At 54.3% G+C, this 22,675-nt stretch overlaps 10 protein-coding genes across 10 annotated transcripts; 5 read left to right on the forward strand and 5 right to left on the reverse strand.

The window, feature by feature from the left end:
• Positions 1 to 199: 199 nt before the first annotated feature.
• K452DRAFT_289840 (uncharacterized protein) lies at positions 200 to 791 on the forward strand. Its single transcript, XM_033540897.1, has 3 exons — positions 200 to 609; positions 675 to 697; positions 766 to 791. Exon 1 carries the CDS (start codon positions 241 to 243, stop codon positions 436 to 438), a length of 198 nt encoding a protein of 65 aa, XP_033395000.1. The 5' UTR covers positions 200 to 240; the 3' UTR covers positions 439 to 609; positions 675 to 697; positions 766 to 791.
• Positions 792 to 1,792: 1,001 nt separating this feature from the next.
• K452DRAFT_74747 (uncharacterized protein) lies at positions 1,793 to 2,685 on the reverse strand. The gene has a single exon (XM_033547088.1). It carries the CDS (start codon positions 2,556 to 2,558, stop codon positions 2,055 to 2,057), a length of 504 nt encoding a protein of 167 aa, XP_033395001.1. The 5' UTR covers positions 2,559 to 2,685; the 3' UTR covers positions 1,793 to 2,054.
• Positions 2,686 to 2,782: 97 nt separating this feature from the next.
• K452DRAFT_320439 (uncharacterized protein) lies at positions 2,783 to 5,180 on the forward strand. The gene is made up of 7 exons (XM_033544323.1): positions 2,783 to 2,892; positions 2,943 to 3,073; positions 3,143 to 3,647; positions 3,703 to 3,876; positions 3,944 to 4,262; positions 4,324 to 4,478; positions 4,533 to 5,180. Exons 1-7 carry the CDS (start codon positions 2,813 to 2,815, stop codon positions 4,849 to 4,851), a joined length of 1,683 nt encoding a protein of 560 aa, XP_033395002.1. The 5' UTR covers positions 2,783 to 2,812; the 3' UTR covers positions 4,852 to 5,180.
• A 645-nt stretch (positions 5,181 to 5,825) lies between these two features.
• On the reverse strand, positions 5,826 to 7,880 carry K452DRAFT_289844 (uncharacterized protein). The gene is made up of 5 exons (XM_033540898.1): positions 7,712 to 7,880; positions 7,638 to 7,663; positions 7,299 to 7,584; positions 6,657 to 7,248; positions 5,826 to 6,598 (listed from the first exon to the last, which is right to left on the reverse strand). Exons 1-5 carry the CDS (start codon positions 7,849 to 7,851, stop codon positions 6,017 to 6,019), a joined length of 1,626 nt encoding a protein of 541 aa, XP_033395003.1. The 5' UTR covers positions 7,852 to 7,880; the 3' UTR covers positions 5,826 to 6,016.
• Positions 7,881 to 8,232: 352 nt separating this feature from the next.
• Positions 8,233 to 9,227, forward strand: K452DRAFT_360547 (uncharacterized protein). The gene is made up of 3 exons (XM_033546346.1): positions 8,233 to 8,342; positions 8,422 to 8,996; positions 9,063 to 9,227. The coding sequence occupies exons 1-3, from the start codon at positions 8,241 to 8,243 to the stop codon at positions 9,136 to 9,138; spliced, it is 753 nt and encodes a 250-aa protein (XP_033395004.1). The 5' UTR covers positions 8,233 to 8,240; the 3' UTR covers positions 9,139 to 9,227.
• Positions 9,228 to 9,501: 274 nt separating this feature from the next.
• On the reverse strand, positions 9,502 to 12,275 carry K452DRAFT_310737 (uncharacterized protein; the record flags this gene model as incomplete). The annotated part of the gene is made up of 3 exons (XM_033543361.1): positions 9,502 to 10,958; positions 11,008 to 11,843; positions 11,902 to 12,275. The coding sequence occupies 3 exons, from the start codon at positions 12,273 to 12,275 to the stop codon at positions 9,502 to 9,504; spliced, it is 2,667 nt and encodes an 888-aa protein (XP_033395005.1).
• A 75-nt stretch (positions 12,276 to 12,350) lies between these two features.
• K452DRAFT_320442 (uncharacterized protein) lies at positions 12,351 to 12,874 on the reverse strand (the record flags this gene model as incomplete). The annotated part of the gene is made up of 1 exon (XM_033544324.1): positions 12,351 to 12,874. A coding segment is annotated over one exon (523 nt), but the record flags the coding sequence as incomplete, so codon positions are not given.
• A 522-nt stretch (positions 12,875 to 13,396) lies between these two features.
• K452DRAFT_74939 (uncharacterized protein) lies at positions 13,397 to 15,399 on the reverse strand. The gene is made up of 6 exons (XM_033547094.1): positions 15,055 to 15,399; positions 14,829 to 15,000; positions 14,670 to 14,773; positions 14,392 to 14,619; positions 13,882 to 14,342; positions 13,397 to 13,825 (listed from the first exon to the last, which is right to left on the reverse strand). The coding sequence occupies exons 1-6, from the start codon at positions 15,240 to 15,242 to the stop codon at positions 13,506 to 13,508; spliced, it is 1,473 nt and encodes a 490-aa protein (XP_033395007.1). The 5' UTR covers positions 15,243 to 15,399; the 3' UTR covers positions 13,397 to 13,505.
• A 1,309-nt stretch (positions 15,400 to 16,708) lies between these two features.
• K452DRAFT_300361 (uncharacterized protein) lies at positions 16,709 to 21,790 on the forward strand (the record flags this gene model as incomplete). The annotated part of the gene is made up of 2 exons (XM_033542324.1): positions 16,709 to 21,677; positions 21,738 to 21,790. The coding sequence occupies 2 exons, from the start codon at positions 16,709 to 16,711 to the stop codon at positions 21,788 to 21,790; spliced, it is 5,022 nt and encodes a 1,673-aa protein (XP_033395008.1).
• Positions 21,791 to 21,959: 169 nt separating this feature from the next.
• On the forward strand, positions 21,960 to 22,665 carry K452DRAFT_74924 (uncharacterized protein). Its single transcript, XM_033547093.1, has one exon. It carries the CDS (start codon positions 22,129 to 22,131, stop codon positions 22,615 to 22,617), a length of 489 nt encoding a protein of 162 aa, XP_033395009.1. The 5' UTR covers positions 21,960 to 22,128; the 3' UTR covers positions 22,618 to 22,665.
• Positions 22,666 to 22,675: the final 10 nt, after the last annotated feature.

A 22,675-nucleotide genomic window follows, 5' to 3' on the forward strand; every position in this document is an offset into this window, starting at 1 on the left:
TTTACGCCCAAGCTCTTGCTAACAGTCTGTCTAGTGGGCCATTTCTCCAGCGATTGTCCCAACGCCCCGGTCATGACTTGCCGTAACTGCGGTGAGGAAGGCCACATGTCGAAGGAGTGTGACAAGCCTCGTAATCCGGACAACGCCACCTGCCGCAACTGCGAGGAGAAGGGCCACTTCTCCCGTGACTGCCCCAAGCCCACGGATTGGTCGAAGGTCCAGTGCAAGAACTGCGGCGAGATGGGCCACACCGTTAAGCGCTGCAAGAAGATTGTGGAAGACGGTGATGGCAGCGGTGGTTTTGGCGACTCTGCTGGCTTTGGTGGTGCTGACGCCGGTGCTACTGGAGACTGGGGCAATGGCGATACTAACGGTGCTGCTTCTGGTGGTTGGGATGCTGGTGCTGGTGCCGCTGAGGTGACCGCCGGTGGCTGGTAGATGGATCTTTCTCTGCTTGCTCCTAGGAGTTTGCCTGGATCACTCACGACTCAAGAGTGTCCATCATGGACATGTCGATTCTCTTGCGGCATTCATGGTTTACGGTTCTTCAGGGGTAGACCAAAGCGATAGATTGCTTTGGCTTCATTTCAAGGTGGTTTCTTCGGTCTTCTGGTTTGCGATGTAGTCAGCAGCGAGCATAGGCATCGATGCCTCAAGCTTCTGTGGTAGCGTACCTCGTCATAAAAAATGCAGAAGCCCAGTTTAAACCTTAGCCTTTCGTGGTATCCAAACAGGCATATAATGCGAAGTGCAGGTCATACATACTGTGGATAAGAAGTAACAGGTAAGTGATATTCCCAGTGATTCAATAATAGGACCGTTGATGCCAGCCAAGGGTGCAGTTGAAATATATCGGAAGGCGATGATAAAAGAGGACGGTGGGGCTTGTCAATGCTGAAAGTGACTAGGTTTATTTTCGATCGGATAGTTCGACGCACTGCAAGGTCAAAACGGCAGACGTTTTCAACTTAAAAGAGCCGGAAAGATATGATTCTAGTGAAATTGTTCCCCGAGCTCCGAGAAATTTCTGAAAGTCGATTAAGAGTTGTCTCGATGTTCCCGTCTCTTGACGTTTAAGACGAAGCGGTTGAAGCTCCACCATCGTTCCCGGTGTGGATTGCTTGGAGTTTAGGGGTATCAAATACACCATGTCCGCAAGACGCAGCACGCCAAGGAGCATACGTCGAGTTCCCATATCCCCGAAGGCGACGCCCAGCGGAGTGACATCTTGGGTCATATATCCATATTAAACATTTCTAGTCACCATTCCTGTGGTGCTATAGACGTATCGGCATGATACTAAGGGGTCCCCGAAAGGGATTAAGTCGTGGCACGAGGCGTTCTATAAGCCCAGCCTGGCCTTGCGGGCGTCAAAGACGCTAAAGATCCGAAGGCAAAGGGTCGCTGCGCTGAAGGCCTTGAATTTCGGCAGTAAAGTGCGATGCGTCCGATCAGGCGGTGACGATCAGACTATTTGACGGGCCTGACCACATGATCAGCAAGAATGGTCGAGCGATGCGCGATAATCCGCATAGCGTGAAAGCACATGGCTCGCTGGGATTCGAGGGAAGAGGGTGCCGCAAAGCACAGTGAGTGGACTTACCGAGTAGAAGGACGACCGCTTCCGCTTGACGAAAAACCTCAGACGGAACAGTTGAAACCGCCTGACAACGTCCATCTTCCCAATGGGCACCACCGACTCTATGTGGATTGCGTTTTGTTTCGACATGCCAGCAGAACGTGTGGGTGAGGGTTTGGGATGCGAGTTAAGACGCTTCACCCGCTGAATCGCGGAGGTGGTGGGCGAATTTATCAGAGAGACGGGAAGCCTGATGACAGCGCCAGCCGCTCGACCGTCCCTTGGGCCAGCCAGATCAAAGCCGCACGCGCCTCTATGACGCTGAGCCGGTACCGCCATTTGCCCCGGCTGACTTAGTCGTGGGGCGGCTGGGGCCTCCATGGGGAACAAAGCACTCCACTTTGGCTCTTGCGCATCTGCCAGGCTGCGCGTACGTACCAAGTCTCGAGACCAAGGCGCAAGTGGAGCGACTGGGTTACATCTTGGCTCGATACCGTTGGCCTGGGAAGGAGCCTAGACTTGGGTGGGCTGCCACACCGCTAGGCAATTTCCGCGCCAACAGGGTCCTTGGGGGTCTTTCTCGCAGCGGGGTACGGGTACGGCTCAGGATCCGACGAGTCTGCGGCGAGTCATTTCCGAGGTAACGGGTTTTTCTGGCTGGTTGCTTTTTTGGCTGATGAGGATTGGCCAAGGGAGGGGGAGCCTCTGCAGATCCGGCGCAGAGCGAAAAGCACCTCTGGAGTCTGGAATGTCCATGCGCACTAGGAGTAGTGGCTGTTTGCCTGGGAGCCGAAGGAAGCGTGCCGTTTGATCGCCCCTGAGCTGTCAGCTGGGCGTTGGGCAAGAAAACATCACGAGGCTTGGTGGTCGAAAGCCGAGCGGGCATCGCTAAAACTCGGAAGGCACACGACCGTCGGCCTACTACATCCGGCAAGCCGGGCAAGTAGCGTAGCTTTTCCCCAGGATTGACCGTCCGCATTCCCACTTTTTGCACATCACCATGTCCCACGCGACGTCATTCACACTTCCGACTCCTCTCCCCGCGGGGGTTTCTTGTGGAGCCGCGCATTCAGCACCTCGGGCTGCCATAACATTTGCGGTACGAGAGCCGTCTTACTGGTCACTGAACATCGCTATATAAAATGATCGGCCCATGTTGGAGCGTTCGTCGTTGAGTAACCAACATCCCTCAGATCTTTAGAGGAGAACCCCTGTCGACACGCTGGCTGCACCATGTTCGGCTCCAGATACTTCGGCTTGCGTGGCACGAAGCTCAACGTTGCGATCGGCATCATTGCAGGCTTGGATTTTTTGTTAGTCACCTGTAATCTCCACCACTCAACAGTCCCTTATAGACAATTAGGCTTTTTGGCTACGACCAGGGGGTGATGGGAGGGCTGTTGACCCTCCGATCATTTCTGAATGTCTTTCCAGAACTCGACGTGGAAGCAGCACCAAAGGGCCCAGAACATGACCACGTATCAGTTATTCAGGGTAATTACCCATACCAAAAGACTGGACACACAGAGTAAGCAAAGGATTTTACTGAATATACACATTCAGGTATTTCCGTGGCATCATACAATGTCGGCTGTTTCTGCGGCGCAATCGCTTGTATCTGGGTCGGCAACATGCTTGGAAGAAGAAAGACCATCTTCGTCGGCTCAGCCATCATGATTGTCGGCGCGGCTCTGCAGACTTCCGCTTTCAGCCTCCCTCACTTTATTGTCGGGCGTATTATCACTGGCATGGGCAACGGATTAAACACATCCACCGTCCCTACCTGGCAGTCAGAATGTAGTAAATCGCATCGCCGTGGAGTTCTTGTGATGATCGAGGGCGCTCTCATCACAGGCGGTGTCTGCCTTTCTTACTGGATCGATTTTGGGTTCTCCTACCTGGAACCTAGTACTGTTTCCTGGAGGTTTCCAATTGCTTTTCAAATTGTGTTTGCGCTCATAATTCTGATCTTCATCTTGGATCTGCCTGAGTCACCGCGTTGGTTGATCCTCAAGGGCAAGGAAGACGAGGCCTTGGAGGTTCTTTGCGCTCTAAACGAGTGTGAACCGTAAGCAAAAAGAACTCCCCCGGTATTTCTCAGGGCTAGGCTAATAGAATTTCAGTGGCGATGCTTACATCAAGAGCGAGTTCACAGCGATCAAGGATACCGTCCTCGAAATGGAACAGGGCAGCTTCCGTGATCTATTTACGATGGGCAAAGACCGGCATCTACACCGTACTGTTCTTGCCTACGTTAACCAGATGTTTCAGCAAATATCGGGCATCAACTTGATTACGTACGTTTCCTAGCGCCGGTAAATGGTTTATTTTGTGCAAGAAAGGAAACACTGACCAACTTATCAGGTACTACGCCGCCAATATCTATGAGAACTATGTTGGCCTCAGCCCCTTCATTTCACGCATTCTGGCTGCCTGCAATGGCACCGAGTACTTCCTCGTTTCCTGGGTCCCTGTCTTCCTCATCGAGAAAGTCGGCCGCCGCAGTCTGATGCTCTTTGGCGCCGTGGGCATGAGCTTGTCTATGGTTGTTCTGGCCATCAGTAACTCCATCAATGAGGGTAAGACGGCAGACGAACGCAACACCGCGGCAGGTATCGTGTCCGCCACCTTCTTGTTTGTGTTCAACAGCTTCTTCGCAGTCGGCTGGCTTGGTATGACTTGGGTGAGCAACCACATGAGAACTACCGCCATTATTTCGTACGTGATCGTACTGACAGAACTAGCTTTATCCCGCAGAAGTTGTGCCACTGCGCATTCGTGCACCCGCCAACGCACTGTCAACGAGCGCAAACTGGGCGTTTAACTTCATGGTTGTCATGATCACCCCCGTCGCCTTCTCCTCTATTGGATACCAGACCTACATTATCTTCGCCGTCATGTAAGCACGACCCTCACTCCACTCCCTCAAGTCACATCTGCTAATGCACCTCAGCAACGCCTTTATTGTCCCCGTGACGTATTTCTTCTACCCGGAGACGGCCTACCGCTCGCTCGAGGAGATGGACACCATTTTCCACAAGACGACGTCCGTCTTCAACGTCGTAAGCGTCGCACGCAACGAGCCTCGCCGCTACGGAAAGAACGGCGAGCTCCTCATCAACTACGAGGAGACAGAGGAGCACCACATGCATGATGAGAGCAGGCGCAACTCGAGCGCTGACCCACGCATGATGTCGAACATCGGTGAGAAGAGACATACAAAGAACGTGGAGAACATCAGTGCAGACCCTGAGAAGGGCATCTCGAAGTAGATTAAATGCTTGGAGAAAAATTGTTAATACTTTGGTGAAAGAGAAAGTGTTGGCTGAGTGGGATTAGACGCGGGATTGTCTGTCGCTATTACAGTGTGCTTTCCTTGTTGAAAGATCTGGAGTTTATGATGTTTTGGAAGACCGTCAGCATCACGAGATCATGGTTGATTATGATTTAAGTGGTCGTAGGTCTGAGTTCAGTGGCCTCCGCCTTGAGTGGTGGTTAACGCTTGAACACTGAGACTTTGTTCACGCACATCTCCGATATGCGGCTAGAAATGTCGGTGTATGGTTTCGAAACAAAGATACCAATTTAATGAAAGACTAGGATCCGTTATACATGCCTTCAACGTACCTGCATCTAATGCACGTGGCACGCATGGTTTCCGCCACATCAAATTACCGAAAACCACAAGAACCAACACAACATGCATACCCAATTTCCTAGCGAACAATTACCGCGAGCCTCGGGCAAGTGGAGGCGAGTCGAGCCCCCGGGCCCAGCACCCATGCTCCCAGCACCATGGGACGGCACTCTGGGCCCCACACGAACCCCGGCCGCTGGGCACGGCAGGGCAACCCAGTTTCCGGGCTCGAACATGTGTCTGTCATACGGTATATGCGGCACGACGCTCGCACACGAGACCTGTTATACGGCGAAGCCGGTGCCGTGGCGGAAATTTTTGTTGGTGAGGCGGCTGTGCGACGTTGGTGTTTTGGGTGTGCGTGCTGGGCCTACGCTTTAATTTCTCTCGTGCAAGTGCGGCAGGGTTGGCGCGGCTGCTGCTTTATTATAGTCATGCTACCCTGTGTGCTGCAGCTGTGCGTGTGCTATTAGATGCTTGTTGGAAGTAGTTGCCGAACTAGAGCATAGAAGAGGGGGAAAAGCAGACGCAGGCAGTTGAAGCTTGTAGCTGGGGCGAGCGATAAGGAAGAATCAGACCACTTTTGGTTTTCGTAAGTTAGTTTTTCTAGCAGGCCTATATGGGTGTGACGACATGGATGCTCGAAAACGATCAATCGCCTGTTAACAACCCCTTGAGATACAGGAATATTCGTTTTTCTTATTGAAAACCAGAGATTATCTAGAGATTGTGAAGGCTGCTAGGCAATGGGAAGGGAACAAACAACCCAGCCCTCCGCCGCGCGTCACTGCCACGCGTCACTACCTTCTCGTAAACCACCACAACCTCCCCAAGCCCCTCTGCTGGACCTCCCTCCTCGCCGCGCCATCAGCAATGACAGTTTCGCCCTCGCTCACTGAACTTCCAGCACTGACCTTCTTCCCTCTAATGCCTCCCGTAAGTCTAAGCGCCACAAACATGACTCCCGCCGCAATAATACTCGCGCCCAGGATCCCTATCATGACCAAGTTGCTCTTGCGGTACTTGTGTTTGCCCAGCGCATCCGCCGGCCACCCGCTATAAAGCGCGTATGTCGTGAGGACGGAGCCTAGGTTGCCTAGGCCGGAGACCAGGGCCGACGCGGCTGCTACGCCGACCTCGCCGTGCCGTGGCTGGAAGATTTCATTCGTCCACGCCATGGTTAGAGGGACTGTCGGCCCGAGCCCGAAGCCGACCATTAGGAGTCCGCCATAGCGCGCCCAGGGGTAGGGATGCGGGGGCGCGAATGTCGTCACGAGCAGTCCGGCGATTTGGATCAGCGTTGCGAGGGAGAAGAAAAGCGCGCGGTGGTGGTGGAAGCGGTCGGATATGGGCGTCACTATAAGGATGGCTATGAGGTCCATCTAGCGCGGGGTTTTGTCAGCATGGCCCGTGGTAAGTGAGCTTGTGTAAGCCACTTACGATCCAGATTGGTGCGGTTAGCAGTGACAGCTGCACGCCTGTCAGGTCCTCGTTGATGCCCTTGATGATGATGGTGGCATACAACTGGACGCCAATGCCCACGCCCACCACCCCAAAGTACATGATGGTCAGTGGCCATAAACGCCAGTCGATTAGGACGCGCCAGAGATCCTTGAGAGTCCACGGCTTGTGGTTATACACTCTAGTCAAGTCCTCGTAATGGATCCTAGCATCCTCGCCCGTAAGAGCCGGTTTGCTTTCAGGGATGTACTTCCTCCATCCAGACCTGTCTCTAGTCTGTCCAGGAGCAACTGGTCTATCAGGCAGCCACCAAAGCAGAGAAATTCCCATGACAATGGTGATGATACCATAGACCAGGAACATCCACTGGAAGCCTACAAGTCCGCGGTCTCCGTCCATTTCCTGGAAACCAGCTGATACGAGACCAACTACGGCAGCGGAAACTTGAGAGGCGGTAAAGTACTGCCCGATTCGCTTGCCGGTTCTAGACGGCGGGTAAAACAGCGTGAGGTAGTAAGACATGCCCGGCCACATGCCTGCAATGACGATACCAAGGAGCAATCGAAGCAGACTGTGCTTATGTCAGACCATGACAGCTGATGGGTCCATGGCAAGACTCACTAGAAGCTCCACTCTGCCTTCATTGCAGTCATACAGGCGCCAATGATGCCAACCCCAATGACGATTCTGCTCATCCATACATGCGGGCTGAGCCTCGACATGATCAAGTTGGAGGGACAATCAAAAATGACATAGCAGACGTAGAACAACGCCAGGCCGGTCGATGTCTGCTTGGATGTCATGTGCAGTACGGTACCAAGGTCATGGCCAGACGCACTGTTCATGGTCTGTGCAAGGCCGACATTGGAACGAATGGCAGAGCAAAGGAAATAGAGGACCCAGAAGGCTGGATTTATTGTCAGTTTGACGGGGCAAGGAAAGAATGAAGCAGGTACCAACCAGGAATGATACGCCGGTCCAGCTTTCTAATTCCAGGTCAGACAAAGTTCCGGGAGGTAGGCTGTGAGACTCACTTGTAGACCTTTTCGATGCGGTCTACATCGACGGCGGCCCGGCCGAGCTCTCGGTCCTCACCAGTCACTTGGCCGTGCTTGTCAACATCGACGGGATCCCGGGGGTAGTAACGCGATGACTGGGCATCAGTACCGGCCATGGCAGCACGAATTCGGGGTCAAGAAAAGCAAAAAAAAGGCGGATGAATTCTCTCAGTGTGACTCTATCTCAGCTACAGCAAAAACGGTGATCGGCGCTACGCCGAAGTCGGAAAATTCAGCTGATGCACTGACCGACGGATAGGCAATTGTTGAGCCGGCGACTCGTATGGGTTAATCTCCGTGCATCGGAGGACGTGAGTGTCATGATGGTCTAGATTGCGCCGCAGAGGTGAGAAGTGATGGATGGTGCGCGCGTCGAAGGAAGAGAATGGAAGACGTGGTTTGGTCCTGACGAGGCCCGAGACCTAATGTTCCATCAATGATATCACCAAAATTCTACTCCATCACCTTACTACATACATACACAACCACAATTGAACCGCCCGCCATGCTGCTGCTCCGCTCATCACGCTCTCTCGCCCACCGCGCAGCCCCCCGCGCATTGACTTGTCTCCGCAGCGTGTCGACCCTCTCAAGCAACCCGGACATTGTAAGCTCCATCTCCAATACCTACATTACCACAGTACCTATCAAGCGAGCACTATGCTAACCCACCGCCACTGTACCAGTATGTCTTCCCTTCCTCCACCAACACGCATCACATCCTATCGCTGCTGCCCACGAGCCCGCCCACACCTTCCCTCGCCATCGGCACCACAACCCAACTCCCACCCACCCCCACCACCTTCAAAGAAAACCCCACCTTCCTCGGCATCCTGCAGTCCGTGCTGCACGTCCACGCGACCCGCGACCCCAACGTCCAAGCCCAAGCCGCCGCCTACGCCTCCACGGCCGGCTCCTCCCTCGGCACCGGCGGCGCCTTCTTCCCCCCCAACCACCCGTCACAGCAGGCGAAGCGCGCGCGCCCCAGCAACCGCGTCGGCGGCGGCTCCAGCAGCGGCGGCGGTGGAGGCGCGGGTGGAGATGGTGCCGGCGGCGCGAGCGCCCAGGGCGGTGCCGGTGGTGCCGGAAGGGGCGGCTGGGTTCATGTTAGCGACCTGAGGAACCCACCTGATTATGGCCGCATTGCCTGGCCAGAGGATATCTTTGGTAGCGTTGAGGTGGATGGCGCTGGCCAGTTTGTCGGCTTGAATGGCAACTACCAAGATGCCGGCACATATCGCATCTGCACGCGCGAGGGAATGTGAGTGACTGAGGACCCCGAGGGTCCAAATGCTTTGGGAATGGATGTGCTGACTTGTGACTCTAGTCTCGGACTGAGCCCCTACCTGAGGGAGCGTCTTGTCGAGCGCTTGAAAGAGCTCGAGGAAAAGGAAAGGAGTTGATCGATTCTATCACCTTCAGCCGCCACTGCCACCAATGGCTCAAAACACCTCTCCTCTCCACCCCAAAAAGTAAAATATACATCGATGATACCCATGTTCGGCATAGTTGTGTTTCGCGTAGCATAGCTGATGTAAAATGACACTGGTGGGTAACGGTTCTAGCACTGACAATGATTTCAACATATCAAACTCCCATTAGATGGACAAAAATACAAGTCAAAATCATATCTTCATCAGAGCCAATTTATTCTGAGGCAAAAATACACGGGTAGCAGGCCCGTTACGACAGTCTCGTCCTTGACTACAGGCAGGACGCCTATAAACACAGTAGGTCAATACTAGCCACATCCCCATCTAATCGCGTTAATCTGCTTCAGCAAGCTGTATGATAAGCCTGCCAGCGACATCCAAGAATGGGAAGGAACTCGTAGCCCTCTTCTCATCACTCGCCCGCCCAGCTCCGAGAGACTCGACCCTCTGTCTCGTCTCGGTCTCGGTTCCATCCTCGGAAGTAGGTGGCACTTCCTCGCCATCGCCCAGACGTCGCCACTCCTCGCGCCCATCTCTGCTGTTCACTTTTATCTCACGAATCAACGTTGGGATTAGTCGCTCATAACCAGCGCATTTGAAATCGACCAGGAAAAAGCCGGGCTCGATGCCATACAGCTGAATGGTCAGATAGACGTAGCAAGCCTGATCTGCCTCTGTTTGGTTCAGAGCCTCGCCCGCCATGGATGCTGCCGCGCTGGAGCCTTTGCTTTGCGGGTAAGATGTCGAACCGGGACCTGCATAGCTGTTGCTACCAGAGTCGTCATGGTGGATCAGAACGCCCCCAGCAAGGCTAGACGAACGACTGCGAGATTGATATTCGTGGTGCAAGTCGACACGCGAGGAGTGACTGGAAGAGGGGTGGGCAATGCCTGGTGGGAACATGCCCTCCTTGCGGAAACGCGCATTGATAACCCAAGGATCTTCCGGTATTTGGTACCCCCAGTCGTTCCAAAGACCATAGGCCTTTCGTGCCCGGCCTCTTGATCTAGAGCCAGAGTCCGCGTCATTGCGCACACGGAGGCCGCTCTCACCATCGCCAGAGTCTCCATTCAAGTCAGATTCAGACTCAGAGGAGCTGCCATCATGATGCCCACGCTCCCCCAATGATCCCGTAGAAGAGCTCCTTGAACGCGATGCGCTTCTTGAGATAGCAGGAGATGCATCTGCGCTATTACTGCCGCCACCGGGTTTTCTTGAGGTTGGCACCTCCCAATCAGCACCCATTGCTCGCAATGCTTTGTAAATTGCTAACATGGCTTCCGCTGGCTGATTTCTGCTCCGGATACCGAATTGCCATTTGGTTGGCCGCGGCTTCTTCGCTGGGATGGGCGTCATAGCCTCGGGCTTCATACCCGATTTCTCCAGCTCTGCGCGGGAACGAGTGTGAGGCTTCAGGCGTCGAGCAGTCGCAGCCTGCTGTTGGGGGGTTTGCGCGATTGATGTGTCCGCCACGGCGATGTCTCCCTGTGAAGATGGTTCGGGCGAGGACCTCGGCTTTGGATGCCCGGCCATGTAGGCACGGTGGAAGTCAGGGAGGCTGCTCGGTAAAATAGCAATGGTACTGACGGGAGTACGGTAGTCGGTGACGTTGGTTTGATTGCTCGAAGTGGAACCGTGCCTAGGCCTTTCGTTGCTGCTCTGAACCGCGGATGTCGGTGGTTGTGGTGGTGCCATATGCTGCGTGATTGGTGACATGGGAGACCTTGCATCGTAGTTTGGCGGGGACGTGGCCAGGAATGGCTGCAGACAACTCTCTTGAGACAACAGAGCTAATGATCGTTAGCGCTTATACTTTAAACGGAACAACTACACACTCACGGTTTGTCTTCATTATCTGATTTTCTCGAACGATGAGATATGCGTCTTTGATGGCGCTCGGCTCATCTCTTGCCAGGGCTTCTTGCACGTCATCCTTCGCGTAACCCATCGTCTTGCCGAGCTTGCTGACGACAGTGTCGTGAAGTTGCTGCACCACGGGGGCAGGCCTTGCCGGGCCCAGATTGTGTGGATCAATAGCTTTGTTCGGGTCAACACCTGTATCGAAAAATTCCTCGGCCGGGAGCTGCAGATAAGGCGCAAGGTCCTTGTTGAACCATGGGTCCATCCTGATCTCAGCGATAGTGATACGATGCACGGGATTGACGACTAGCATCTTTTTGATAAGGCGCCCTGCTCCGGATGAAAGGTAGTTCGGTATTGTGTAGCTGCCTTGGGCAATCTTCTTGAACAAAGCCGGAATATACTCATCGTCGAAGGGCAGTCTACCGACGAGCAGGACATAGAGGATGACACCACAACTCCAAACGTCTACCTCTGGGCCGGCATACAATTTTCCTGAAATAACCTCAGGCGCCGCATAATTGGGGCTGCCACAGCTGGTCTTCAAGAAGTTTCCGTCCGTCATAATGTTGCTCAGACCAAAGTCGGCAATCTTGACGTTAAGATTCTCATCCAGAAGAAGGTTCTCTGGCTTCAGATCACGATGAACGATCTTGTGTCGGTGACAGTACTCCACAGCACAAACAATTTGCTGAAAGAATTTGCGAGCTTTGTCCTCGCTCATTTTCCCGTTGGCGACAATATGGTCGAACAGCTCGATACCCGCATATTCGAGGACCATTATGATCTCGTTAGGCGTGGTAATCACGGTATAACTGAAGTCAGGCGTCAACAGGGCAGACTGCTCAGCCGCGTCATCCACTTAGAACTTACAGCTTGATGATATGGGGATGTCTCAGCAATTGTAGGTACTGAATTTCCCGTTCGATTCTCCCGGCCATGTCCCGCGTAACCAACTTTTTGCGCGCAATGATCTTCAACGCTACTTTCTGTCCACTGACTTGGTGCACAGCCAGCTTAACCTTACCAAACGAGCCTTCTCCGAGCGTCTTTACGACGTGATACTGCCCGAGTCGCTGGTTTACCCGAGCAACCGAAGCCGTATCTTGCTTGTTTTGTGAAGCCTGGCCTTGACGCGACCTCTGGGGAAGCGGCCCATTGCTGGGGCCGCCATTGTTCGAACTGCGACGCGGATTCGAGTTGGATATGGACAAGGAGAGGTCCTCGTCTTCGAATGCAGAGCTCATGACGAAGCGGTGGGTAGAGGGTGGAGTGGTTCGGGCCCAAGGTTGAGCTTAAACCCCGTGCTGAGGAAGGTTCCGGCGCGGCGGGTAGAGGGCAGGCGCGAGGCGTGACAGTCGATGGGGATATCTGTCCGATGTCTCGGTCAGCTCGAGACGACTCCGGGGAAGTTCCGGGGCTATTGTGGGGTGCAAACCAAGAGCTTCTCGGGGCTGCGTCGCGGGTTTGTGAGTGGACTGGGCGAGACAGGCGTTCGGAGTATGTTGCTGCTAGGAGTCGGACGTCTGACAGGGCGCAATGCAGTGCGTGGTAAGCGTGTCGCACGATGTATCGGCGGCAAGGGGATGGCGGGCGGGAGGGAGGACGAGGCGTGGAGAGATGAGGGTCGTCTTCAGGGCACGAGAAGCGTAGGCGAGATCTGTTGGGTGCGGAAGATTCGCAATGAAGGGCGCATAGGGCGATGACGTTGGGCTTCGTTGCCGTGAGCGCTGCGCAGGTGGTTACGCCGTGTCGCGCTAGGCCTGGCGCGCTATCTGCCGGAAATGGAGCGCAGTCGGACGAGGAGAGGGAGCAGCAGGTGAAAGGTGAAGGAGCGGGAGCGGGCGGCGGGTGGTTGGAAATGGATGGACTAGGGTCGGTGCCGCGGGGTCATATGGAGACCAGTCTGGGGTGGTGGCTCGAGTCCACTTGCATGCATAACCAGCAATTCCCACCACCGAATACCTGCTCGACGCCCGAGCCCTTCATGAGCGAGCTGGAGTGCACTTTTGCCCATCGCACGGTCCCTTTTACGTCAAGCCGTTTCGAAGATCCGTGAAGATCACATTCATTATCCCTACATGGGGGATCTTGGTCGCACAAAAGCTGGGATCGAGGCACGGCTTCGCTAAACAATGCCTGGATGCTTCCACGTTCCTGCGCGGCTTATATTGCTATTCACGTTCCACGGTGAGCCGTCTTCGGTGGAAGCAAAACCATGCCAAATGGCGCCGAATTGAACTACTGTCTCGCTTATAGGAGCATCTAGCTATGTACGCAGTGCCTTGAAGTCGCTCCCTACAGATGGCTCGGTAGCTGGATCCAGAGGCTGTGCTCGTGGTTGCATGAGTTGCTCACGAGGGGCACGTAATCACTGCCCCTCTTGTCCTCCCACCCCGTTGTACAGACTCCGCCATAAAATGAGTGACTACGTCGTGCCATAGAAACAGGCCTAGGAAACCCCCCGAATCGTGTCATCACAAGAGATACCTGAAGCCTTTCTCGTCTATCCGCCCGTTGTCGGGCTCCTGCACTTCGTTGGCTTCGGCAGACGCAAGCTTCCGGTTCTCCCACAACAGGCACCACCGCAATATCAGCGTGGCACACAGGCAGGCGAGGCAGAAGCACGCGTTGGCTATCATGGCTTGGTAATATCGCGGCCCGTCGAAGTAGAAGTAGGGCGAATAGATCTGCGCAATGTTCCCGATCGTGTTGATGATCGCGATGGCTGCCGAGCGCTTCTCAAGTGGCTGCGGAATAGTGCTAGAGATCCAAGCGAGTGCCACGTTGTACGGACCTATCCTAACGGTTAACGTATGTTGTAACCAACTCTAGAGAGGGCGCCACTCTTACCATATTGCCCCGCTAGCATGAGGAAAAGTGACAAGTAACGTGCTGGCAGCGCCAACGTGGATGCCGCCATAATGTAGCCAGCCATAGCAAACACCATAGGAATGACGACATGGTATGCGCGCTCCGAGAATCTGTCGCTGCTGTACGACACTGCGAGAGCGACGATGGTTGCGAAGACGTACGGAGGTGCCACAAGGAGTAGAGTCTCTACCTTGCCATACCCGAAGGTTTCTGCTAGAGTCGGAATGAAAGACATCACGGCACCCGCAGATGTTTTAGCAATCATCATCAGGGAGAGCAGCCATACTTTGTAGTCGGTGATGGCGAGACGCAGACCATAGAGCACGGATCCTTTCTTCTCGTCGGATATTGATGCCATTACTTGGATCCGACGGACAGCAATGGCACGTTCCAAAGGGCTAAGTGATTTGGTTGAATGGGGATAGTCCGGGAGAATCAGCCTACAGTCGTCAGTAGGGAGCACCAAACATGTTGAGGTCATGTACCTACATAGAACATAGAGCTACAAAGACAGTGAGGCTGGCCTCGATTATAAACAGCCATCTCCAGGAGTCAAGGCCTCTTGATCCATCAAGTCCCGATTGTACACCTGCGCCAACAAGGCCTCCGAAACCGCCTGCAAGCAGGCTCCCCGAGTAAAGTACTGAGGTTCTCAGTGCCAATTCTCGCTTGGTATACCAGCTGGAGAGTAACAGTAATGCCCCAGGAAAGTATGGGCTGCAAGACAATTAGTAGGTCACCAGAACAAAAAGGAGCTGTTATCTTACGCTTCAACCATTCCAAGGAAGAACCTCACAATCACCAGGCCTTCGAAGTTATGCACTGCGGCGCTTAAACCCGAAACTACGCCCCAGGCAGCCATACAGCCGGGCTAGCCTCTGTTAGCTTCCATTCCTTCGTATTTTGACTGCGTAGTTTAAACTTACCAGATACAAGCTTGGCCTCACTCGTGTAAGAATAAGGTTAGATGGAATTTGCAGAGCTATATATCCTGCAAAGAGGACTGAAATCGCAGTATTGAACTGAGATCCTTTGAGGTTCAAAGACTCTTCTATGCCTTGAATCCTGGCATTGGCAAGTGCATTGCGGTCAAGGTAGCTGGCTCAACCTATTAGTGTACCTCGCTAGGAGACGGTGAAAGTATGTACTTGCTTGAGTACAATCATGAGCCAAAGACAGGGCATGATCCTCAGATCAAGTTTCCAGATCAACTTTCTCTCTGCAGCCGCATATTGCTCGGGGCTGAGCTGGGCTAGCTCGTCGTTTAAGGCGGGGTCGACCACGTTTTCGACATGCGTGTTGCCATGCTTATCTAGGTCCTGCAGCTCGCCTTTGGTCATGGTTTCTTGCGCTACGAACGGGTAAAAGATTGGAAAAGACGGGTCGACTGTTGGAATGGCGAGAGGGACAGAGCACGCATTCGAGTGCAATTTATAGTATCAATACGGGAACCTCTCCAAAACCTCCGTGAGGGGGATTATGCGGGGTATGAGATGGATCAGCGCCATCGTAGGCATAGATTCCAGTTTGGGTAATCCGCAGCGTCGCAATGTTCAACCGCGGGTGCACTGGCAAGGATAGAGCAAGGTATGTTGTCTGTACAAAGTCCAATGGAATCGATCGTCGAGTGCCTCCGTCAAACCTCGGTATATTGATTACGGACCATGTCGGTTGTCACATAAAGATGGACGGTGGCGAAACTGGGGGGTGACTTTTCTTGAATAGCCGTTCACCAACATTGCGGGTGGAAGGGCAGGAAACATAGACGGGGAAGTGGAAGAGAGTGTTGTGTATGTTGTGATGGAGACTACTACCACAGTGCGTATAAGACGAACCGTGGTACTGACAAAGACGGTTTTAGGGGTGGACGGGTGACACACACACGTCAGTCCAGCGCGAATGGATTGAGCGTTTAAAAAAAAAAAAAAAAAAAGGAGGTGTACTGGTAAAACATGACTTGGATGTCGACGCTCGCGCGGACGCGGGCACGGCAGAAGCGACGAGAGTGCCGGAGACGACGCGTCCAATAGACGGGGTCGGGGTCGGCGCCTGACGCGCGCGCACGACAGCCCGAGGGGTTGTATATTGCCGGCCCAATTGGGGGCGAGAGGGTGCGCTGGCATCAAAAGGGTACGAAAGGTTGGACGTCGCCGCTCGGGATGGCGGCCCAAGCGGCGGGTAATGTGCGCATCGCTGGACAGTGCGTGCCCAGCCTCTCGCAGCCTGGCTGCCGTGTGAGTTGCCAGCCACCACGCCCAGCGCGCGCGCGACGAGTAGACAGGCTGGTAACTAACAAGGTAGGTGACCGGCCGTCTGTTTGGCTACACCGAGCCGCACTCGCTCGCCTTCTTCACTGCATCCCTCTCTCCACCTTCGTCTGTCCTGCCCGCCGCCCTGCCCTGCCGCCCTGCCCGTCAGTTACACCAGCCCGCCCTCAGCTCCCGGCGGCTGCCCTCCGCACTCGCCCGCGGTCGAGAATCACGCCTCTTGCGACTTCTGCTCGTTTGATCTGCTCCTCGCTCCAGAGCTCCGCTCGTCGACTCAGCCCGCTCGCTCTGTCAGGCCTGCCGCGAAACATCGGGGCCGTGTCGGAACCATTGGTCCAGCTCGCAAGTTGCCTGCATCTTGCATCCGCGCCGTCGACCACCGCCGTTGAAACATCCCACCGGCTCCTTTTTGCATTTCCCGCAGCCGACTTCGTATCTCGTCCCTCAGCCGCCATCCCACCCTTCCACTCTCGCCGCCGTCGTCCACGCCCGCTGCCGCCCATGAATTAACAAACGGCCCAAGTGCGCCCAACATCACAATGGGTGTCGATACTCAACGACCGCCTCTACCTGCCCCGACCGAACCTTCGATTCTCAGCGTAGACGACGACATTAGCAGCTTTCAGCCCGACGACCTGGCCACGGATCTCTCCCGGCGAACCGACCGCTCACACTATTCGATTCCCGAGGACGGCAGCCCCGTTACGATACCCACGAAGCACAAGGACAGAGGCCTTGTCCACGGCCGCCACCAATCACAGACGTCCCTTCTCATCGAATATTTCGAAGCCGGAAAACCTGGCGAGGGGAAAATCCATTCGCGCCCCAGCGTCCGCGTTAGAGTAACGCCATCCAAACACAGGCGATCCAGGACCGCGAGCGACCACGTAGAAATCTCACAAACTGGAAAGGACAGAAAACCTTCGTACACGAGGAGGATTTCCTTGCCCACTTCCAAGGGCTCGGAGGGCAAATCGGTAGAAACCAGCGAAGTATCTTATTCCGGGGAATCTAACCTCAGCGGAAGACCTCCGGTCGAAGTCGAAGTCATGCACGGCAGCGATCTTTCTAGGTCCGAGGTCTCCCGAGACAACTACATCGCTGCTCCCTCGGACATTTCTTCTATGCCTCCGGATAGCTTGCTCGGGGCCCCTCCCGTCATCCTTAGTCCCCCCTCTCGGCACCGGAGTCGCAGCATGGAACGCAACGAGAAGGCGGATGGAAACCGAAGGAGGAGCCGTAGCTTGAGTAGAGAGCGCCTGGTGACTCAGAAGGTTATGGAAAGGCTGGCATCTGAAAGAAGTGGAAAGTCGAAGCACAGTCGCGAAAGGAGCGTCAGCAAAGAGCATAGGAGCGAAAGCGGAACTTCGCGACGCAAGCATTCTCGATCTCGTTCGGAGCTGGACCGTTTCAGCGGAACCGAATCAAGTCTTTTGTCATCCCACATCAGCAGAAGATCTGGGGATGATAGATCGATTCGGTCAGGCGTGTCTAATGCCTCATCAATCAACAATCCCAAATTACTCGGAGCAGTAGAGGATGCCATCAAACGCCTCATTCTTCCCGAGATTAATGCGCTCAGGGAAACTTCCAAGACGGACCACAATCGGGATCGGTATGAGCAGCTAACCAGGGATTCGGTGGCCTCTACCAGTTCCCGCGGTGAGTCCAAGAGGTCCGTGTCAAAGTCTTCCAGCGCCCCCAATGTCAAAGTGGTTCTTAATCGTGACGACAAAAACCCTGGTGTCGTTCTCTCCAGCGGCTCTGGTAAAGAGAAGACCATAGGCTCGAACGTGGATTCCGGTTCTGAATTAAGTCGTGATCGGATCATCTCCATTTACGGCGAGGAAAACCTCGGCTTGGATGACCCTGATGGGCAGCAAAAGAGAACCAGACAGAGGAGCAAATTGAGAGACGGTGCTCTTGAAGCCGCAGTCGGAGCCGGTCTCACTGCCGCTGCCCTCAACCACCAGGAGTCTCGATCCAGCCTGGACACGACCAAGGAAAGGAGGAAGAAAAGGCGCAGCAAAAGCAGAAGCCGAACTGCTAGCGTATCCGAGAGTGCTCGTGAGGCGTCCCATGAGCAGTCTATCCCACCTTTGCCCATGCAGAGCGAGCACAACCCCACTGAAATGACACGCGCCTCCATCCTATCCGCGGAAACAGACAGGCCCCATTCCCGCTCGTCCAGAGGTCTTAACACGCCTATTCAAGAAGTCATTCGTGGATCGCCGCGTGAGGTAGATTCTCCTCTTTCTCGCACGCCCAACAGAACCCCAGCAGCCTTGCGTAGAGGGCCAAACAGCAACGGCTCCCTCGGAAGCTTCAGTGTGCCAGGTAGTGCGAAGGGCGACAAAAGCATTCCTACCCGAGCTAAAGATGCTGCTTTGACTGCTGCTGGTCTAGGTGGTGCAGCCTTAGCTTCTCAGCACAACAAAGATGAAGAACGCGAGTCTATCCGGACCCCCTCTCGTGATCTTGAGAACGAATCGGGCTACAAGGAGAAATTTTCAAATGCTTCTCCGCGTCCTCGAGCAAAAAGTGCCGCGTCAGTATCGTCTGCAGGCCGCGAAGCTGCTAGGAAAATGTCGGAACTTTCTTTGCATTCTGCTTCCAACTCTCCCAGCACCAACGCCGCACGTTCGCGGAACAAGCCTGAAGGCTACCATTTTGAGGACGGTGTTCCTCGCGACTCTGAACTATCTTACGCGACCATTACTTCCAGAGGAGAAGACCCTGATGATTTTTTCGACCACGAGCATGAAGCGAATGATGCATACCGTGCACAAAACGATAAGCGTATGACTGGATATACCGATGACAGTTTGCGCAGCTCTAACCTCGACTACCGTCGCATGACTGCCTATACTGACGACAGCATGTACGGCCAATATCGCGATAGAGATGTTCCAGACCAAGATCTAGACGGTGTCACAACGGCAAGGCCTGATTACATCCACACCCCCCTCGCAGTTGAGTCGGCTGTTGCTTCGCTGCTCGATCCGTCCAGTGTTAGCAGTGTGCGATCGTCTCAACGCGAATCGCAACTGACCAACGACCCGCATTTCATGTCCAGGGAGAATCCTGGCAATGAGCAGCAGCCACAAGGAGAGTCACTTGGAGATAAGTGGGGCGCTATTCGACAGCAAGCAAAGAGAATGTCACAGGAACAGCATGGCGAGGTTTCTTCGCCCCGGAGCCAGGCGCGCTCTTTCAAATCTGATGACCAGATTCAAATGACGGCAAACGCAATGCCCTTTGGAGATCCCATGCCCGAAATCGGTCACGGCTTCGATGACGAGTCAGAACTTACCACCAACCCTTCGGAAATACAGGGACCGTCGAGAGATCGCGGTGACGGGCATTGGTCCTACGACCCTACGCCTCCTCCAGTTTCAGCTGGGAACGCTCGTCCGGGCGAAGCGGGCATGATGGGTAATGCTGCTGCCGGATTTGCGGCTGCTGCGGCCGCTCGTCTTCACCATGAAACCCAACAAAGCCCTGTGCAACAGGACCGCTCATACCAGCCATCCATCGAAGACGACTATGGTCAGGATTACGGGAGGCCATACGAGCATGCCGATGACAGCTTTGTGCGGCAGCATCCTGATACTTCCAGCCAATGGAAGGACGAAGGGTACATTTCTTCAGCCCAACCCGGTTATACACCTGAGCCGAACTTGGACAACTCAAAAATGTTCGATGGCAGCCTTCCAGACTTTGCAGGGACTCCTGGAGCAGATGATATGCTTTTCGGCGGGAACCCAGGTGTCACACGCAACTTCAGTGGTGACTCGCACGGAATGTCTTCTCCGCTGTACGACAGTGCCACTGGGAAAGGAATTGACCGCATCCAATCCAAGGACGTGGTGGCTCTTATGGATCATCTCACCGTTCGGGATGCTCAGCGCAATGCTAGGGACACTGAAATTCTTGTAACACTTGTCCGCAGCGCAGCGGAGATGCGCAACTCTTTCGAGGAGATGAAAAAATTCATCTCCGAGCAAGATAAAATGATCATGGGCAACACCGACAAAGATGCTGAAATGACGGTGCAAAAACTTCTCCAGGGGCCTCGGCCACAACCTCGGTATCCTCGTCGCGACATGTCGGATGCTGATGACGATCTTCCAGCGAAGCGTAAGAACGTCTTTAGGCGGGCGCTGAAGGGCCTGAGCGGAAAGAGCGGCAACGATCTTGCTCGAATTGAAGACATGCTCATGCATTTGTTGGATGAAGTGGAGGGATTAAAGGGTCCTCAAGCTTTCCCTCGGCCGTCTGTGGGTCAGGATGCAGGAAGCATTACCTCCTTTGAAAACCTTAGGTCCGGTCCTGACGCGGGCTACGAACCTGAAGGCCAGGCCGGGACTTCGTCTACTCCAAACCAGTCTGGTACTTTCTCCAACCCGTCCTCTCGTCGCCTTGCGCACCATTCGGGTTACGACGGACGCCGTGGCTCAGAGCATCGCATCAGCACTGTCTTGGAAGGAGACGAGGAGTTGGACGACCACGAAGCTCACATTCTTGACAATCAGTTCGAGAACAACGAGCGCTTACTGACGCCAACCGATGAGGTAGTGCGTAGTCCCAACCAGCGCTCTCCCCCTGAGCAAGCGTACAGCCAAGAGCACACACCGAAGAGCAAATCCAAGCACAAGTCTAATGGATCTTCTATCTTCGCCAATATACCCAAAATGTCACGTTGGTCCAAGACAACAACCTCGACCGACAAAACCGCTCGCAACGGAAAGCGTGGACCCTACTCCGAGAACTCTCAGTCCGGATCAAACGTCAACTTTAATGGGTACGACGACTTTGACATGCGTGACGACGACCGATACCGGTCCAATACCTCGTTCGACCACCGACGAGGCGGTTCCCTGGACCAAACTCGCTCTCCCTCGCCGCTCATTCCCGAGCACGAGATGGACGACCCTAAATACCAAGCTCATCGCAACTCTCTGAACTTGGAACACCCACAACCACGTCAGGGACCAACCCACCGCCACCAATCCCACCTGGAATCTCAGGCCATCAATTTCGATGACACACAGTCACCGGATTTTGATCAATGGGGCTCTGCACCGAGCCTTGCTCTGAACCGCAATCGGTTCAGCAACACTACAGGCCGCCAATCTCCTTTTTCTGATGGGGGATATTCCAACCACTCTGCCTCTGAGCAGGTGAACGGCGGATCTCGTCCGAAAGAGGAGGGCCCCCTTATGCCATCATCAAACAACACGCCTCGAAGCTTGCCATACGGTAGCAGGCCAATGTACAGCAGCCCTCCTGGTCTGACAGGACACTTGGCTCCTTTGGCTCCCATTGAGGAGGTCAGGTACAGTCTTGAAACAGACCGTCGCACACTTACGCCGTCGCCCCAGCCGCAAAGGTCGATGGCTAGCCCTACCCGCAAGCCCACTGGTCCTAGGCCCATGGGTTCGAAGAGTCCTCGTCCACTTGAGCACTCGGACACCGTGAAGAGGAGGCCTCATACCCGCAGCCCGAGTAAGACATTCCATTTATCTGTTTCTCGCAAAAGTACATGTGATGACTAACGCAGCCCAGGTCTTGATTCCTACCGGAGCAGTCTCGACAGCTTCGACCGTGATACCTTCTAAGCCGTCCACAGCTCCACGGCGCGTTCGCTTCCAGCTTACTCCTTCTCAAGAGGATATCGGGCTCAAGCAGATGCTCCGTCAACGCTACCATTTTGAACAGGAGCAACAGCCAAGTAAGACTGTCCTCTCATTGACTTGGCCGCTCAGGGTGGTCGAGGTGCCCACTTCTTGAGGGCAAATGGCGCTTTCTGATATGATTTGTTCTACGGTCAACAAAAGGGACGAAGAAGACCAACGTTATGCAAAATTCAAGAAGAGCAAGGGTACGAAACTGCGGCGAGGTCGATGAATAAGGGTATAGCGTGTTTAGGCGCAGTGTTGCTGGCCTGTTTTCACTCATGACGATGATTACGACGATGACGCGAAGGACCTCGGAAAGCAAACGGATGATAAACCGAAGCGAGCGAGCGCGTGGCTACGATGAATGTCTCTTACTTTTACCCCACCTTTCTTATGTTCTCCTTTGCCTCTTTTTCTTTTTCATCCAACTACCCAAGGACGTTTACTGCCCTGGCTCTACTACTTTGCTTTCTGGGACCAACTCTGGAATGGGATCCCAAATTTCCTTTGTAACTACTCTCTCCTGCCGCAGTCGAATGGACGTGATGCTATCGGAGGCCGTTTTACTCCCGGCCTCCGTGACCGGGCCCGGTGCCGCCTCCGCTGGCCAGAGGCTGGCCGCCTTGGCCTGTCGAAGCAGTGGAAGTAATATATACTTAGAGGCATCTAATTCATGGTTTATGAAGGAGTTAGCTCCGTTTCCTCCACGTGATCGGCTGGTCCGCATTAGCTCTGTTGGTAGTACCGGTGGCATCAAGGTGCTGTAGTCTGGATTGTGCTCGCAGTGATAATAGTTCCTAAAAATGTATGCTTGCGTTTGGGATT

Source organism: Aplosporella prunicola (assembly GCF_010093885.1).
Source record: "Aplosporella prunicola CBS 121167 unplaced genomic scaffold K452scaffold_20, whole genome shotgun sequence".
Lineage (NCBI taxonomy): Eukaryota > Fungi > Ascomycota > Dothideomycetes > Botryosphaeriales > Aplosporellaceae > Aplosporella > Aplosporella prunicola.

Coding starts and splice junctions, on each gene's coding strand:
- K452DRAFT_289840 (XM_033540897.1), top strand. CDS start 241: ATGGGCCACACCGTTAAGCGCTGCAAGAAGATTGTGGAAGACGGTGAT.
- K452DRAFT_360547 (XM_033546346.1), top strand. CDS start 8,241: ATGCTGCTGCTCCGCTCATCACGCTCTCTCGCCCACCGCGCAGCCCCC. Junction 8,343..8,421: donor TCTCAAGCAACCCGGACATT/GTAAGCTCCATC, acceptor CCACTGTACCAG/TATGTCTTCCCTTCCTCCAC. Junction 8,997..9,062: donor ATCTGCACGCGCGAGGGAAT/GTGAGTGACTGA, acceptor TTGTGACTCTAG/TCTCGGACTGAGCCCCTACC.
- K452DRAFT_74747 (XM_033547088.1), bottom strand. CDS start 2,558: ATGCGGACGGTCAATCCTGGGGAAAAGCTACGCTACTTGCCCGGCTTG.
- K452DRAFT_320439 (XM_033544323.1), top strand. CDS start 2,813: ATGTTCGGCTCCAGATACTTCGGCTTGCGTGGCACGAAGCTCAACGTT. Junction 4,263..4,323: donor GCTGGCTTGGTATGACTTGG/GTGAGCAACCAC, acceptor TGACAGAACTAG/CTTTATCCCGCAGAAGTTGT. Junction 4,479..4,532: donor TACATTATCTTCGCCGTCAT/GTAAGCACGACC, acceptor AATGCACCTCAG/CAACGCCTTTATTGTCCCCG.
- K452DRAFT_289844 (XM_033540898.1), bottom strand. CDS start 7,851: ATGGCCGGTACTGATGCCCAGTCATCGCGTTACTACCCCCGGGATCCC. Junction 7,664..7,711: donor CGCATCGAAAAGGTCTACAA/GTGAGTCTCACA, acceptor ACCTGGAATTAG/AAAGCTGGACCGGCGTATCA. Junction 6,599..6,656: donor TAACCGCACCAATCTGGATC/GTAAGTGGCTTA, acceptor ACCCCGCGCTAG/ATGGACCTCATAGCCATCCT.
- K452DRAFT_74939 (XM_033547094.1), bottom strand. CDS start 15,242: ATGACCAAAGGCGAGCTGCAGGACCTAGATAAGCATGGCAACACGCAT. Junction 15,001..15,054: donor TGGCTCATGATTGTACTCAA/GCAAGTACATAC, acceptor AGGTTGAGCCAG/CTACCTTGACCGCAATGCAC. Junction 14,620..14,669: donor TTCCTTGGAATGGTTGAAGC/GTAAGATAACAG, acceptor ATTGTCTTGCAG/CCCATACTTTCCTGGGGCAT.
- K452DRAFT_74924 (XM_033547093.1), top strand. CDS start 22,129: ATGACGATGATTACGACGATGACGCGAAGGACCTCGGAAAGCAAACGG.